Here is an 18,511-nt window from a genome sequence, read left to right on the forward strand (position 1 = left end):
CCTGCGGCATTGTTTCTGTTGTTCTCGCTACTTTCGGGCTATATTTTTTAAAATTATATTTTCTTTGTTGAGACTAGGGCAAAGGATTGTTGATGCTGGAGTAAAATTCCTCTTTGGACTGATCTGTGGTTTCCAGTGTTGGGCATACATGCTGAGGACTGTAGTGCACTGGTTGTGGTGTGTGTGTGTGTGTGTGTCTTTTTTACATAAGGTTATGTGAATTTTAAGGGCTTATTTACATGTAGGTGATGCAGATTTTAACTTACCGTAAGATGTGGGCAGCAGCTCCAACTTCCAGTCAGCATTTTACAACATGCCCATCCATCGGGACAGTAATGTGTATAATCGCAGTGAATTGAACTGTCACTGCTCACACTGGAGCTCCGAGCTCCTGCCTCCATTTCACGTATCTTGCTTTCCACTGGAATGCTGTGAGTCTTCCAGGATAATGGAGAGAAATCACCTGAGTCATCACTTTGAGAGCGCTAAATATAAATCCAGAAAAATATCATTGTTAAAACTTTGTAAAGACAACTCAGTAACTGTATATACATGAGAACCAAGAGTTAGAGTTAAATAATTTGCTCCAAACCAAGCAATTATCCTGTGTGATGTTGCCATACCTCAACCATTATAGCGGAAAGGTCAATTGCCTTATTTTTAATGGTGTGACGCCTCTGGTAAAATAGCTGACAAGCAGTTTCACACTCAGGCACTAGATATTGCTGTGATAGTTTTGTGCTGCCCAAGTGCTTCATTGTCAGCACTGCAACCCAATCAGTTTCCTGGGTCGGGAGCCATTACAAAATAACAGAGTTCTTGAAAACAAGTGGCGACCTCCCATTGCAATAGAGGAAAATCCCAGTTATGTTACAGCAAGAGTGTCACCCAAGTAAATAGCAGGAGACCTTAAGAGGGCAGATGCATCCCACAGACAAAATGGCCACTGCAATCTGAGGAATCATGAACTCTATTCCTATCTAATTTAAAGCTATGTAGTAGAATGAAAGGTTCCACTGGATATTCCACCATAGTCATGAATGATTAATGTTTGTCATTGTACATTAAAGTAAGGTGGAAAAAATCTATGTGGTGTTTTTTTAACTGGCATTGTGTTTTTTATAACAATTGGATGTTGGTGTCACTGTGCCCATCCCCATTTACCCTTGAACTCCATGGCTTCCTCGGCCATTTAAGAGTCAACAACATTGATGTGGTTCTGGAGTGGTTCTCCACATTTGCAGATGAGACAAAGCTGGGCGGCAGCACGAGCTGTGGGGAGTATGCAGAGTTGTGTCAGTGTGATTTGGACACGTTGAGTAAGTGGACAAATGCATGGCAGGTGCAGCATAATGTGGAGAAATGTGAGGTTGTCCAGTTTGGTAGCAAAAACAGGAAGGCAGATTAGTATTTAAATAGCTGTAGATTGAGTGGGAGGAATGTGCAATGAGAGCTGACTGTTCTAGTACACCAGTCCCTCAAAGTAAGCATGCAGGTACAGCAGGCAGCAAAGAAGGCAACTGGTGTGTTGGCCTTCATTGCAAGAGGATTTGAGTACAGGAGCAGGGATGTCTTACTACATTTATACAGGGCCTTGGTGTAATATTGGGCGTGCTTCTCCCAAGAAATGAATATGGGTATGAATTAATACCCTAAAAACAGTCTCGTTTTGGCCTGCAATGCCAAGAGTGACCCTGCCATCAAATGGGACTCTTTTTTCTCTGGTCACGGTCAGGAACGCCCTGCTGAGGCCGCATTTTTAAATACCACCCCGCTTTCTTGACCACCCTCAGACACCACACTGTGGCCTCCAGACCCCCCAATGTCCCAACTCTAGACCCCCTCACCCCACCACTTAAGGGCAGGGCATCCCCGGGCCTGATCTCTGGCATGGACAACCTGGCATCCGGGCACCTTGACACTACCAACATGGCACCATGACAGTGCCAAGGTGCCAAGCTGGCAGTGCCAAGGTGCCCAGGGAGCAGCGGGACTGCCCAGGGCCCGACCATCTAAGGGGCTCTAATGGCCGGGGAGACTCCTCCCAGATACTGTTACGCCTGGAGGGGTCTCTTTATTTAGGGATATCTGTGGGTCTCTGGTGCACCAATTTGTGCCCGAGTACTCCCGTCTGAGACGGGTGGAGCATCGCGGAGGGATGGAGCGGACTATGTCCAATCCACTAATGATATTCAAATACATGCAAATGACAGTTTTGCAAGGGCCTGCCGGCACAGGGTGCAAACTTTACTAATGCCGCCCGCGGAGACTGGAATCAGCATCAGGCACAAACCACAATTTTTACATTACACGGCATTCTCCACCCAATCGTAATTCTAGCTGCTAGAATCACAGAATCTACTGTGGTGAAGGAGGCCACTCGGCCTATCGAGTCTGCACCGGCCCTTGGAAAGACCATCCTACTTAAGCCCACACCTCCACCCTATTCCCGTAACCCCACCTAACCTTTTTGGACATTAAGGGCAATTAAGCATGGCCAATCCACCTAACCTGCACATCTTTGGACTGTGGGAAACCCACGCAGCCACAGGGAGAACGTGCAGACTCCGCACAGACAGTCACCCAAGCTGGGAATCGAACCTGGGAACCTGGAGCTGTGAAGCATCAGTGCTAACCACTGTGCTACCATGCCGCTGGTGTCAGAAGGGGGAGAATATAGCCCCAGATTTCAAAGTGAGGTTGAGGGTCCGCCACGCCCTTTGCACCCACCCCTCTTTCATGGGCATGGCCCCTTCAGGCACCCCATTGATTGTGCCAACCTGATAGTGTCAACCTGGTGCCTGGGTACTGCCTTGCCCCGAACCACCCAGGGGTTCCAATGGCCACCGCCCCTTGGCATGGCCATCATGTCTGGTCTCCGTTATTGGAGACCTGTATTAATTCATGCTGGCGTGAGGCCTGGCCGATGCAGCCAGTGACTACCCAGGGTGCTGGAGGCAATGCTCACCTTCAGCCCTCAACCTCGTGGCCTCCAGGTAACCCCACACCCCGGCGTGGGCGTCATGACTGGTTTTCATTTTCAAAAACCAGTAGTGATTCGCACAGGCGTGATGTCATGCTGCCATAGGCAGAGCATCCCCCAGGTCGAACGTTATAATAATAATAATAATCGCTTATTGTCTCAAATAGGCTTCAATGAAGTTACTGTGAAAAGCCCCTCGCCGCCACATTCCGGCACCTGTTCGGGGAGGCAGGAATAGGAATTGAACCTGCGCTGCTGGTCTTGTTCTGCATTAAAAGTCAGGTGACTTAGCCCACTGTCTCCATTTTATAATTTGTGGGCAGCATGGTATCACAATGGTTAGCACAGTTGCTGCACAGCTCCAGGGTCCCAGGTTCAATTCCCGGCTTAGGTCACTGTCTGTGCAGAGTCTGCACGTTCTCCCCGTGTCTGTGTGGGTTTCCTCCGGTTTCCTCCCACAGTCCAAAGATGTGCCGGTTAGGTGGACTGGCTATGCTCAATTTCCCTTAGTGTCCAAAAAGGTAAAGTGGGGTTGCTGGGTGGAGGTGTGGGCTTAAGTGTGATGCTCTTTCCAAGGGCCAGTGCAGACTCGATGGGCCGAATGGCCTCCTTCTGCACTGTAAATTCTGTGATATATGAATTAATGTAAATTCATGGTAATCAGGTTCATGCCCATCATGTCATCAGTGGTGGCAGGGAAGATCTCAAATCGAGATCTCGCAAGCGCAAGTCCCGTCATGGCCCTCTCGTGAGATTTAGTGTCCCATTATGGGATTTGCACCTGTGGATAATGGACCCGGAAAATCGTGCCCTGTGTCTTCCACTGGTTAGAGTTTATCCAGTCAATTCATCTGAGAAATGAAAAAATTCACATGAAAGCTCAAGGTTCATTTCAATAGCTTGTATATGGAGCCAGGTTATATAATCCTTTGGCCATGCTATTGATTATGGGTGGAGATAGTGGGAAATTCTTTATTTACTATTTATATTAAATATATTATTACATTTGTATTATTCTATATATAAATAAGATTATTTATGGTCGTGATCAATAATGCTGAATCCTCCAAAAAAATCAATCAGTGGAACTCCAAAATAGGAAAGGGTTCGAGTAACATAAAGCTACTCAAACCCTTGGCATAATATAACAAATGGATGGCTTAATGAATTGGGAATGAATTGTTGGATGAGCTACAGAGAGCATTTTAGTTCAACTGTGAAAATGTGTTAAAATACAAAAGCTAATTAAAACAGTTGGAAAAGAGAAGAGAACAAAGTGAAATAGGAATTGGAGAAACAGAAACATTTGTGAGATCAATGTTAAAAAAAGGCTTTAGCCTGAGTGCACCCTGACTTGTTCCAATAAAAAAAATCACTGAAAGACAATTAGACCACTTTGACTAAGGATTAGCATAATAGATGCTTTTGTGCTCATTGTATCAATATTTGAATATATTGTAAAGCATCTTCTGAAGTTAAAACGGAAAATGAATTGCACGAATGCTGTACAACAGCGAAATGCTATAGATTTCCATTTTGGGGAATACCTTTTCCATTTTTCTTCTCTGCAGAATGTGGAATCTAACTTGGTAATGAGGTAAATCTAATGGGAAGTGATAGTGAACCTGTATAGATTCATCTCTACTTGGAGTCAGTTTGCAGTTCTAGCCAACATATTAGAGGAAGGACATCACAACACTGGAAGGCGTGGATCAATAGTGGTTAGACCTGTTGCTTCACAGTTCCAGGTCCCAGGTGTGATTCCCAGCTTCGGTCATTGTCTGTGCGATGTCTGCACTTTCTCCCCATGAATGCGTGGGTTTCCTCCGGGTTCTCCGGTTTCCTCCCACAAGTCCCGAAAGACGTGCTATTAGGTAATTTGGGCATTCTGAATTCTCCCTCTGTGTACACAAACAGCCGCCGGAATGTAGCGACTAGGGGCTTTTCACAGTAACTTCATTGCAGTGTTAATGTAAGCCTACTTGTGACAATGAATATTATTATTATTACAATGAAAAAGCTGTGACAAGAATGAAGCATTTTTCTATCAGAATGAGATAGCTTTCTTTAATTCAGTCACAGTGCACAAAGGGTTAAAAGACAGTTTCACCCACAGAAAATCGTGCCCTTGTGTTTTTGGAATTTGTGCATGATTGACTGGCAACTAAATGGATTTAAAAGACAATGTTACGACCCCCTCAGGAGCCAAACCCTATATTGTATACGGTTCCCCACCTACACCTGAGTACGAACTCCCCAGGTGATGGGGGGGTGGGGGGGGGGGGGGCAAGAAGCCTCCCCCAAAATTGGGAGGAACCTCACAGGATATAAACCCTGACCTGGGAGCAGGTCGGTGACAGTGACCCTGCGGGGTGAGTGTGGCGACTGTAAATACAGTTAATTCACCAGTTATGTTCTATGTTTGTAAATACAGTTAATTCACCAGTTATGTTCTATGTTATTAACCCTGTGGGTTTTATCTGTGGGCCATTGTATGGCTTCACCGACAGGGGGAGATGTTGGAGGATGTTGGAGCATGTACGGGCTCCGCACATGGCTCCGCCCCTTTGAAGGAGTATAAGAGTAGCTGGCCTGTGGGGCTGTCCTCAGTATGTACCAGTCGCAGGCAGGCAAAGTTTTTTTTAAAAATATTTTATTGAAAATTTTTGGTCAACCATCACAGTACATTGTGTATCCTTTACACAACAATATAACAGTATAAATAACAATGACCTGTTTTATAAACAAAGAATAAATAATATATAACAAAAACTAAAACTAAAACTAAACGGCAACTGCCTTGTCTGAGATAAACACTTTCCAAAAATATGATTTAACAGTCCAATATACAATTATTTATAGCAACGACCTATACATATTATACATATATATTAACAACCCTGAGAGTCCTTCTGGTTCCCCCCCCCCCCCCCCCCCCCCCCCCCCCAGGCTGCTGCTGCTGCCTTCTTCTTTTCCATTCCCTCTATCTTTCTGTGAGGTATTCGACGAACGGTTGCCACCGCCTGGTGAACCCTTGAGCCGATCCCCTTAGGACGAACTTAATCCGTTCCAGCTTTATAAACCCTGCCATGTCATTTATCCAGGTCTCCACCCCCGGGGGCTTGGCTTCCTTCCACATCAACAGTATCCTGCGCCGGGCTACTAGGGACGCAAAGGCCAAAACATCGGCCTCTCTCGCCTCCTGCACTCCCGGCTCTTGTGCAACCCCAAATATAGCCAACCCCCAGCTCGGTTCGACCTGGACCCCCACTACTTTCGAAAGCACCTTTGTCACCCCCACCCAGAACCCCTGTAGTGCCGGACATGACCAGAACATGTGGGTGTGATTCGCTGGGCTTCTCGAGCATCTCGCACACCTATCCTCTACCCCCAAAAATTTACTGAGCCGTGCTCCAGTCATATGCGCCCTGCGTAACACCTTAAATTGAATCAGGCTTAGCCTGGCACACGAGGACGATGAGTTTACCCTACTTAGGGCATCCGCCCACAGCACCTCCTCAATCTCCTCCCCCAGCTCTTCTTCCCATTTCCCTTTCAGCTCATCTACCATAATCTCCCCCTCGTCCCTCATTTCCCTATATATATCTGACACCTTACCGTCCCCCACCCATGTCTTTGAGATCACTCTGTCCTGCACCTCATGCGTCGGGAGCTGCGGGAATTCCCTCACCTGTTGCCTCGCAAAAGCCCTCAGTTGCATATACCGGAATGCATTCCCTTGGGGCAACCCATATTTCTCGGTCAGCGCTCCCAGACTTGCGAACTCCCTATCCACAAACAGATCTTTCAGTTGCGTTACTCCTGCTCTTTGCCATATTCCAAATCCCCCATCCATTCTCCCCGGGGCAAACCTATGGTTATTTCTTATCGGGGACCCCACCAAGGCTCCCGTCTTTCCCCTATGCCGTCTCCACTGTCCCCAAATTTTCAAAGTCGCCACCACCACCGGGCTTGTGGTGTATTTCTTCGGTGAGAACGGCAATGGGGCCGTCACCATAGCTTGTAGGCTAGTCCCCGTACAGGACGCCCTCTCCAATCTCTTCCACGCCGCTCCCTCCTCTTCTCCCATCCACTTACTCACCATTGAGATATTGGCGGCCCAGTAGTACTCACTTAGGCTCGGTAGTGCCAGCCACCCCCTATCCCTACTACGCTGGAAGAATCCCTTCCTCACCCTCGGGGTCTTCCCGGCCCACACAAAACTCATGATACTCTTTTCAATCCTTTTGAAAAAAAGCCTTCGTGATCACCACCGGGAGGCACTGAAACACAAAGAGGAATCTCGGGAGAACTACCATTTTAACCGCCTGCACCCTCCCTGCGAGTGACAGGGATACCATGTCCCATCTCTTGAAGTCCTCCTCCATTTGTTCCACCAATCGCGTTAAATTTAACCTATGCAATGTACCCCAATTCTTGGCTATCTGGATCCCCAAGTAACGAAAGTCCCTTGTTACCTTCCTCAGCGGAAAGTCCTCTATTTCTCTGCTCTGTTCCCCTGGATGCACCACAAACAACTCACTTTTCCCCATGTTCAGTTTATATCCTGAGAATTCTCCAAACTCCCGAAGTGTCCGCATTATCTCTGGCATCCCCTCCGCCGGGTCCGCTACATATAACAACAAATCATCCGCATACAGAGATACCCGGTGTTCTTCTCCTCCTCTAAGTACTCCCCTCCACTTCTTGGAACCCCTCAATGCTATTGCCAGGGGCTCAATCGCCAGTGCAAACAATAATGGGGACAGAGGGCATCCCTGCCTTGTCCCTCTATGGAGCCGAAAGTATGCGGATCCCCGTCCATTCGTGACCACACTCGCCACTGGGGCCCTATACAACAGCTGCACCCATCCAACATACTCATCTCCAAAACCAAATCTCCTCAGCACCTCCCACAGATAATCCCACTCCACTCTATCAAATGCTTTCTCGGCATCCATCGCCACCACTATCTCCGCTTCCCCCTCTGGTGGGGGCATCATCATTGCCCCTAGCAGCCTCCGTATATTCGTATTCAGATGTCTCCCCTTCACAAACCCAGTTTGGTCCTCATGGACCACCCTCGGGACACAATCCTCTATCCTCATTGCCATTACCTTGGCCAGAATCTTAGCGTCTACATTTAGGAGGGAAATAGGTCTATAGGACCCGCATTGCAGCGGGTCCTTTTCCTTCTTTAGGAGAAGCGATATCGTTGCCTCAGACATAGTCGGGGGCAGCTGTCCCCTTTCCTTTGCCTCATTAAAGGTCCTCATCAGTAGCGGGGCGAGCAAGTCCACATATTTCCTGTAAAATTCAACTGGGAATCCATCCGGTCCCGGAGCCTTCCCCGCCTGCATGCTCCTAATTCCTTTCACTACTTCCTCTATTTCAATCTGTGCTCCCAGTCCCACCCTTTCCTGCTCCTCCACCTTGGGAAATTCCAGCCGGTCCAGAAAGCCCATCATTCTCTCCCTCCCATCCGGGGGTTGAGCTTCGTCTAATTTTTTATAAAATGCCTTGAACACTCCATTCACTCTCTCCGCTCCCCGCTCCATCTCTCCTTCCTCATCCCTCACTCCCCCTATTTCCCTCGCTGCTCCCCTTTTCCTCAATTGGTGGGCCAGCAACCTGCTCGCCTTCTCCCCATATTCGTACTGTACACCCTGTGCCTTCCTCCACTGTGCCTCTGCAGTGCTCGTAGTCAGCAAGTCAAATTCTACGTGTAGCCTTTGCCTTTCCCTGTACAGTCCCTCCTCCGGTGCCTCCGCATATTGCCTGTCCACCCTCAGAAGTTCTTGCAGCAACCGCTCCCGTTCCCTACTCTCCTGCTTTCCTTTATGTGCCCCTATTGATATCAGCTCCCCTCTAACCACTGCCTTCAGCGCCTCCCAGACCACTCCCACCTGGACCTCCCCATTATCATTGAGTTCCAAGTACTTTTCAATGCACCCACTCACCCTTAGACACACACCCTCATCTGCCATTAGTCCCATGTCCATTCTCCAGGGTGGGCGCCCTTCTGTTTCCTCCCCTATCTCCAAGTCCACCCAATGTGGAGCGTGACCCGAAATGGCTATAGCCGTATACTCCGTTCCCCTCACCTTCGGGATCAACGCCCTTCCCAAAACAAAAAATTCTATTCGCGAATAGACTTTGTGGACATAGGAGAAAAACGAGAACTCCTTACTCCTAGGTCTGCTAAATCTCCACGGGTCTACTCCTCCCATCTGCTCCATAAAATCTTTAAGCACCTTGGCTGCTGCCGGCCTCCTTCCAGTCCTGGACCTCGACCTGTCCAGCCCTGGTTCCAACACCGTATTGAAATCTCCCCCCATTACCAACTTTCGCACCTCTAGGTCCGGGATGCGTCCTAGCATACGCCTCATAAAATTGCCATCATCCCAGTTCGGGGCATATACGTTTACCAAAACCACCGTCTCCCCCTGTAGTTTGCCACTCACCATCACGTATCTGCCCCCGCTATCCGCCACTATAGTCTTTGCCTCAAACATTACCCGCTTCCCCACTAATATAGCCACCCCCCTGTTTTTCGCATCTAGCCCCGAATGGAACACCTGCCCCACCCAACCTTTGCGTAGTCTCACCTGGTCTATCAGTTTCAAGTGCGTTTCCTGTAACATAACCACGTCTGCCTTAAGTTTCTTAAGGTGTGCGAGTACCCGTGCCCTCTTTATCGGCTCGTTCAGCCCTCTCACGTTCCACGTGATCAGCTGGCTTGGGGGGCTTTTTACCCCCCCCCCCCCTTGTCGATTAGCCATCCCCTTTTTCCAGCTCCTCACCCGGTTCCCACGCAGCTGTGTCCCCCCCAGGCGGTGCCCCCCCCACCCATCCCACCCCATGCCAGCTCCCCCCTCTCCCCAGCAGCAGCAGCCCAATAATTCCCCCCTCCCACCCCCCCCGCTAGATCCCCCACTAGCGTAGTTACACCCCCCATGTTGCTCCCAGAAGTCAGCAAACTCTGGCCGACCTCGGCTTCCCCCCGTGACCTCGGCTCGCACCGTGCGACGCCCCCTCCTTCCTGCTTCCCTATTCCCGCCATGATTATCATAGCGCGGGAACCGAGCCCGCGCTTCCCCCTTGGCCCCGCCCCCAATGGCCAACGCCCCATCTCCTCCACCTCCTTTCCTCCCCCCACCACCTCCTGTGGAAGAGAGAAAAGTTACCACATCGCAGGATTAATAACATAAAACTCCTCTTTCCCCCCTTTTTACCCCCCTCTTCGCCCCCCCATACTCGCCCCACCACTTTGTTTCAAAAATTCTTTTTTTTAATAACCCGCTCATTCCAATTTTTCTTCCACGATAAAAGTCCACGCTTCATCCGCCGTCTCAAAGTAGTGGTGCCTCCCTTGATATGTGACCCACAGTCTTGCCGGTTGCAGCATTCCGAATTTTATCTTCTTTTTGTGAAGCACCGCCTTGGCCCGATTAAAGCTCGCCCTCCTTCTCGCCACCTCCGCACTCCAGTCTTGGTATACGCGGATCACCGCGTTCTCCCACTTACTGCTCCGAGTTTTTTTTGCCCATCTAAGGACCATCTCTCTATCCTTAAAACGGAGGAATCTCACCACTATGGCTCTAGGAATTTCTCCTGCTCTCGGTCCTCGCGCCATCACTCGGTATGTTCCCTCCACCTCCAGCGGACCCGCCGGGGCCTCCGCTCCCATTAACGAGTGCAGCATCGTGCTCACATATGCCCCGACGTCCGCTCCCTCCGCACCTTCAGGAAGACCAAGAATCCTTAGGTTATTCCTCCTCGCGTTGTTCTCCAGCGCCTCCAGCCTTTCCACACATCGTTTATGGTGTGCCTCGTGCATCTCCGTCTTCACCACCAGGCCCTGTATGTCGTCCTCATTCTCGGCAGCCTTTGCCTTCACGACCCGAAGCTCCCGCTCCTGGGTTTTTTGCTCCTCCTTTAGCCCTTCGATCGCCTGTAATATCGGGGCCAACAGCTCCTTCTTCATTTCCTTTTTGAGTTCTTCCACGCAGCGTTTCAAAAACTCTTGTTGTTCAGCGCCCCATATTAAACTGCCACCTTCCGACGCCATCTTGGTTTTTGCTTGCCTTCCTTGCCGCTGCTCTAAAGGATCCACCGCAATCCGGCCACCTTCCTCTCCTTTTTTCATCCGTATCCAGGGGGGATTCCCTTCTGGTTCACCGCACAGTACTTTTAGCCGTTAAAATTGCCGTTGGGGCTCTTATTAAGAGCCCAAAAGTCCGTTCCACCGGGAGCTGCCGAAACGTGCGACTCAGCTGGTCATCACCGCACCCGGAAGTCCGCAGGCAGGCAAAGTTGATAGTTAATTAAAACCACTGCTTCACTCCGACACGAGTCCTTGAGTGAATTGATGGTCGCATCAATTTAATTAGCTATCTGAACAAAAATGATTATGGAGTCAGCCCTCAAACCTGACAGACTGGAGCTCGATCCACAGGCCGCGGAGGCAAAGGAAATTATTTCACACTGGCTGCGGTGTTTCAAGGCCTACCTTGCCGCGTCATCGATGCCATCCGTCACGGATGAACAAAAATTGAGTCTCCTCCACCCACAGGTGAGTCACCGCATTTCTGTGCAACTTGAAGAGGCCACCTCAAATACCGCAGGTCTCGCAATCCTCGAGCACATCTACGTGCAGCCTGTGAACGAGGTCTATGCGCGACATATTCTCACTACTCGACACCAGCGCCCCGGCTCAGATCAAATTACGTGCGGCAGCGACTGCTCGAGAAAGGGGCCCAGGGCCTGGACGAGACGGTGAAACTGGCGACTTCACTGGAGGTCGCTTTCCAGAGCCTCACTGCATTTCCGGCCGAACACTCAACCCCCTTGTGGGCCCCAACCAGAGACTACCCCAGGCCTGTGCAGCGCGCCCACCCGCTCATCATGGGGGGGTTGCCTTGTTATTTTTGCACCCAGCCTCAACACCCTCGACAGCACTGCCCGGCCCGCAACGCGCACTGCAACAGTTGCGGCCGAAAAGGGCACTTCGCCAAGGTCTGCCTCGCCAAGCCTAAGCACGCAAACTCTCAGACCCGGACTACCGACTCTCAGGCCCGCAGACCTCGCAATGTGGCAGCGTGCCTGTCGACTCCGACTCCGCACAGCACGTGCGACTCACGGGGGCCGCCATTTTGGCCATCCTCCCCCACTTAGCCGGCCACGTGCGATCCCTGGCCGCCATCTTGAACACCATCTTCCTTGACGCCCGCCACGCTTGATCAACGGGGGCTGCCATCTTGGACGCCATCTGCTACGTCGCTCGACGCGTACGACCTGCTCGGACAGTCACTGGGGGGCAGCCCCAGCACAGCTGACCACGCCGCCGGTTACCCTCAACTCAGCGCAGTCACCTTGGACCAGGCGCGACCCAAGCATCTCAAGAGCTCAATGATGGCCATCCGGGTTAACGGGTACGAGACACCTTGCCTGTTCGACTCCGGGAGCACCGAGAGTTTCATCCACCCGGATCTGGTAAGCCGCTGCTCGCTCCCGATATTCCCGGCGCAACAAACAATTTCCCTCGTCTCCGGGTCGCACTCGGTACAAATCCGAGGGTGCACTACGATAACCTTAGCGGTACAGGGCGTTGAGTACACTAATTTCCAGCTGTACGTGCTCCAAGACCTCTGCGCCCCCCTCCTTTTAGGGCTCAATTTTCAATGTAATCTCAAGAGCCTAACGCTTAGCTTTGGCGGACCCCTGCCCCCACTCACTGTGTGCAGCCTAGCCACTCTGAAAGTCGACCCTCCTTCCCTCTTCTCTAATCTCACCGCTGATTGCAAGCCAGTAGCCACTCGCAGCAGGCGATATAGCATGCAGGACAGAATATTTATTAGGTCTGAGGTCCTGCGTCTCTTGCGGGAAGGAGTCATAGAAGCCAGCAATAGCCCCTGGAGAGCTCAGGTGGTGGTCCTCAAGACCGGGGAAAAGCTCCGGATGGTGGTTGATTACAGCCAGACCATTAACCGGTTTATGCAACTCGATGCGTACCCCCTTCCCCGGATTGCAGACATGGTCAATCAGATCGCTCACTACCGCGTGTTCTCCACGGTGGATCTGAAGTCTGCATACCACCAGCTCCCAATCCGTCCAGAGGATCGTCACTACATGGCATTTGAGGCAGACGGCCGCCTTTTTCATTTCCTTCGGGTCCCTTTTGGCATCACGAACGGGGTTTCGGTGTTCCAACGAGCAATGGACTGAATAGTGGACAAGTACGGGCTGCGGGCCACGTTTCCGTACTTGGACAACCTCACCATCTGCGGCCATGATCAGCAGAACCACGACGCCAACCTCCACCGATTTCTCCAAACCGCCCAAAAACTTAATCTCACCTACAAGGAGAAATGCGTTTTCCGCACCACCAGGCTAGCCATCCTCGGCTCTACGTCGTGAAAAACGGAGTCCTAGGGCCCGACCCTGACCGTCTGCACCCACTCCTGCAACTCCCACTCCCTCACTGTCCCAAGGCCCTCAAGAGGTGCCTTGGATTTTTTTCCCTACTACGCCCAGTGGGTCCCCAGTATGCGGACAAAGCCCGCCCACTATTTAAGGCCACCCTTTTCCCTCTGGCAGCCGAGGCCCGCCAGGCCTTCAACTGCATCAAGGCGGACATCGCCAAAGCCACGATGTGCGCGGTGGACGAATCCGTCCCCTTTCAGGCGGAGAGCGGTGCATCAGAGGTCGCTGTCGCCGCGACTCTCAATCAAGCAGGCAGACAGGTTGCGTTTTTTTCACGCACCCTCACCGCCTCTGAACTTCGACACTCTTCGGTCGAAAAAGAGTCTCAAGCCATCGTGAAAGCTGTGCGGCATTGGAGGCACTACCTCGCTGGCAGGAGGTTTACCCTCGTCACTGACCAACGATCGGTAGCCTTCATGTTCGACAATACGCAGCGGGGCAAAATCAAGAACAATAAGATCTTGAGGTGGAGAATCAAACTCTCCACCTATAATTACGATATAGTATATCGTCCTGGGAAGCTCAACAAGCCCCCAGATTCCCTGTCCCGCGGTACAAGCGCCAGTGCGCAAGAGGACCGACTACGGGCTATCCATGACGACCTCTGCCACCGCGGGGTCACCCAGCTCGCCCATTATATCAGGACCCGAACATAAGAACTAGGAGCAGGAGTAGGCCATCTGGCCCCTCGAGCCTGCTCCACCATTCAATGAGATCATGGCTGATCTTTTGTGGACTCAGCTCCACTTTCCGGCCCGAACACCATAACCCTTAATCCCTTTATTCTTCAAAAAACTATCTATCTTTATCTTAAAAACATTTAATGAAGGAGCCTCTACTGCTTCACTGGGCAAGGAATTCCATAGATTCACAACCCTTTGGGTGAAGAAGTTCCTCCTAAACTCAGTCCTAAAAGTCCTGAAAGTATTATGTCTAAGTGCCGCATTGGATCCTTATTTCATGATATTTTGAGTTACACATTTTTATAGTGCCATTTCTGAGGTCATTCACGATAACTTTGGTGGACAGACAATGAAACAATTGCTTGTACACATATCTTTTGAGGTTTCCGTTACTTTGGATGTCATTGTGGAGGAAGGAGAAAACCCCCATAATACTGACCACTCTGTAATGAGAAATTCTTATGTCAACATTTTCTTTGCACATTAGCGAATCGCAGGCCATCACCACTGGACAAAGACATTGCACCTGACCGTCCCATTCTTCCATCTCCTTTCTACTGGCTACAGAGGCTCCTGGTCCCACTTGCCACTCTATCGTTCCTATCATTCCACGAATACTCCTGCCCACACTTCCTGACTCTGCCTCTTGTCTTGGGCTGCCTTGGGTTGCCCTACTCAGGCTTTATTTCACTCTCCTCCTTGCTGCCTCGTCCTATCGTGTTGGCAGACATGCTAGTTTACGACGGACAATAGATTGAATCATACGTGTTCACTCCCTAAACACCTGGAAAGAGGATTCTTGATTCCGATCAATAAATGTGGCTTATTCTATTACTCAGCTTTCTACTTCACCACTTTGCGATTTAAAAATGTAAGTTTTACGTGGATTCCATGACATTTGAGATAGAAGGTACAGACCATTAGTAACAACTGGGCTTTAGAAACATATTGGCCACAAATCTTCTTGGTCCTGCTCCCACTTCGCTGCTTGTCCGAAAGTTCAGCAAAAACCTTTTAATTTCCGCAGCCGGGGTTTTGGTCACACTTCTGATAATGTTCATGGTGGCACAGCAAGAGCAGCTCCAAAGGCGTTCCTGACCATTGAGCTGCAGTATCTTGGGCCCAAGTTGTTCATGCAGCTATTTTTCTGCGAGTGTTTGATTCAGTGTTAAATATTGAACTATCTGGTATTCAGTGGTTTAGTAAGTAAAATATTTATTCCTGCGAGGATGTTGAATGTAGGAAGACGAGAACAGGATGCTTATAAAAACTATTGATTGTGTTCTCCAGAATCTGTCATAAAAAGTTCCTTTCTCCACTTCAATTCTCTCCCTTGCGTCATGTAGTGTAATGGGTTAATAGAAGAGTAATGACAATGAGTAATGTAGACCACGATGTAACAGTAACATCAGCAGTCATGTGCTAGACACTCAGAGAAAGGATGGAACAGTTTGTACTCATGAAAGACATAGCTACTGTTACAAAGATGTGCTTTAAAAAATAGATACAGGGTGCAATCTTCCTCAAATTGCCAAGTGTTGGATCAGGTGAGAAAAGCTGAGTGACGGACGCCTTTTCTCAACTGATTTAACGGATCTCTGCAGCTTCAAGGTGCTGGCGACGATCACATAAGCCAGCTGGAGGGGTGGCCCTAAACACGCAGGCAACGCTGGGAATAAATTAGAATGTATGCGAATCAAGCTTGTGCCCTTTCTGGTCGTGAAATTGATTAGGTCACCAGCGAGGGTGGAGGGGTGGAAGATCTCTAACTGAATCCTGTTGAAGCAAGCCCTCTTTCTGGCCGTTCTCGAGATTTAGCGGCCATGACGGGATTTGCACCCACGGCTAACTGGAATTTTGCGCCGGGCTAAAAACAGGATTGGTGTCTTTGCAATGCTCCAGTCTCCTGCTGGTTGCAGCAGAGAGCTACACATCCCGCATCCGCGGCCCCATGCAAAACCGCGATTTGCATGGATTTTAATATGATTAACAGTCTGGACCCTTGATGCTCCATCCCTCTGTGATGCACCACCCCTCTCAGGTGGGAGTAATGCGGGTGTGAATTGGTGCAAGTATTTACGAGTGGGGCCCGGGCACCATGGCCATTGAAGGAGAGCTTGAAGGTAAAGAAACTCTCATAACTTTCATGGTTTGTTGGGAAGTGTCTGCCTGGGTGCCACTCTGCCCAGAGGGTGAGAACCTTCGGCCTCCAATCCCAAGGAGACCTCCACAAGTGCTGTCCTATCTGGTCCCCGTTTGAATCTCAATGCCTTGAGTAGACCTCGGGAACGTAGATTACAGTGAGACTAGCTGTCCCACTCCAATATGCAGATTGTCAGAAAGTCATCGCACACACAATGGGCGCATTCACATCGCAATGTCTCTTGAGATTGTGTTAGATCTCGCAGGGCCATGCGAGCCGGGTTAATCCCGAAAGAGGGATCTCCCGGCAACGAGCGGGCATGCCGCAGTGCTTTTCAGGTGCATCGCGGCCGGAAAATCTCTCCCATTGTAAAGCAGTTGGTGGAATACTCAGGGAGAGGAGTGGTGTATGAGTTAATCAAACAGTAATGGCAATGAGTGATGTAGAATATGGCCGGAATTCTCCGGCCGCTGGGATTCACTTTTCCCACTGACAGCGCATCCCCATGCATGGGTCTCCTTACGGTGTGGGGTGGCTTCAATGGGAAATCCAATTGGCAAGCGGCGACATGAGAAAATCCCACCGCCAGCAAACAACGTGTGCCGAAAAATACGCAGCTGGCGGACCGGAGAATCCAACTCAGGCCAGAGGATAGACCACGCTGTATTCTATCTTTTCTATGTTGAGAGACGTACCTACTTTGTAACCCATCTTATATAGGCTAAAATTCTCCATCCGTTCACGTCAGCAGGATTTTCCGGTCCCGATGCAGTGAATGGGGTTTTGGCTGAGCGCCAAATTCTCCGTTCTTCCTGACAGCAGTGGGGGGGGGGGGGGGGGGGGGGGGGGGGGCGCGCTTGGATCAGACACTACTGGCCAGAGAGGTGATAAACCAGTTTGAGGTAACTACCCAAGTACGGCTACCATCTCTCTAGAGAGGATCATAGAATTTACAGAGCAGAAGGAGGCCATTTGGCCCATCGAGTCTGCACCGGCTCTTGGAAAGAGCACCCAACCCAAGCCCACACCTCCACCCCATCCCCGCAACCCAGTAACCCCACCTAACCCCTTTTGGACACAGAGGGCAATTTAGCTTTGGCCAATCTACCTAACCTGCACATCTTTGGACTGTGGGAGGAAACCGGAGCACCCGGAGGGAACCCACGCAGACACGGGGAGAACGTGCAGACTCCGCACAGACAGTGACCCAAGCCAGGAATCGAACCTGGGACCCTGGAACAACTGCGCTAACCACTGTGCGACCATGTCACCACGAATGCCATAAGCCAGCAGCCACACTGCCAGTATGCAAAACACTTCCCTCAGTGCACATTTTCTGAGGAAGATTTACCAAGTTGCCATCATTCTGGCTGTAACTGAGGAAGTGAACTGCAGTGATAGGGGAAGGATCAAGATAACATTAGCTATAGCCTGTTTTAACGAAAGGTCATTGACATGAAATGTTGGGTGGAATTTTCCAGTCCTTCCGGTGGTGATTTCCATGTCAGGTGGGAGAGGAAAATTCAGAGTGAGAAGTCCATGCGAGTGGGAAATTAGACTGCTTATTAGAGTGGTGTCCAGCTATCCATGTTCACTTTGCTCATGACTTCAAGGTGAGTGCAACATTCAAAACCTACCTGCGATAGCATTGTCATGTCAGCAGCGATGCCAGAGCTGCTGTGAAAGGCGAGACTGCTGGGGGTGCACACGGTGGGTGCCTCAAATGTCTAGCTAGGCTGGTCATGGTCAGTGCAGCACATCACCAGGAGGACTGCACCCAGTCTGTTGCTGTGGGTCTCAGGTTGGGCTTCATTCTACCAACAGAAAGGGACTGATGGAGGTGGGGATGGATAACAGAGGCATGAGGATATGAGGGTGAAAGGAACAGGGGAGAATGGGGCAGGAAAGATGGCAGGCAGAGGAATGATTGGGATGGGGGTGTACCTCACAGTCGGGCTGCGTGTTTAATGGCAATACTGGGCTCTGTGTACCTCACAGTCGGGCTGCGTGTTTAATGGCAGTCCTGGGCAGTCTATGCTACAGGACAAGACATGGACCACACGTTGTGTTCCTTATTTAGGGAGTGGCAAGTCCTGTGTGCTTAATGGGGATCAGGTACAGCTTGGTGTGTAGGGCGTGGTCATAGTCTCACACTCAGTGTCCTGGGGGTGACTGGCTCTGTGCTGGCTGCAGATAGGATGGTCATGGTTCGGGGAG

The 18,511-nt window shown here is 50.3% G+C and overlaps 1 protein-coding gene across 1 annotated transcript in view; it reads right to left on the reverse strand.

Annotated features, from left to right (window-relative positions):
* LOC140425224 (progranulin-like) overlaps positions 1–18,511 on the reverse strand; it is a 43,070-nt gene that overhangs the window by 10,707 nt on the left and 13,852 nt on the right. The window contains exon 3 of the mRNA XM_072509289.1: positions 267–485. Within this exon, the coding sequence (XP_072365390.1) occupies positions 267–485 (219 nt within the window). The remainder of the gene's footprint in view (positions 1–266; positions 486–18,511) is intronic.

Source organism: Scyliorhinus torazame, chromosome 6 (genome assembly GCF_047496885.1).
Source record: "Scyliorhinus torazame isolate Kashiwa2021f chromosome 6, sScyTor2.1, whole genome shotgun sequence".
In the NCBI taxonomy this organism is placed as follows: domain Eukaryota; kingdom Metazoa; phylum Chordata; class Chondrichthyes; order Carcharhiniformes; family Scyliorhinidae; genus Scyliorhinus; species Scyliorhinus torazame.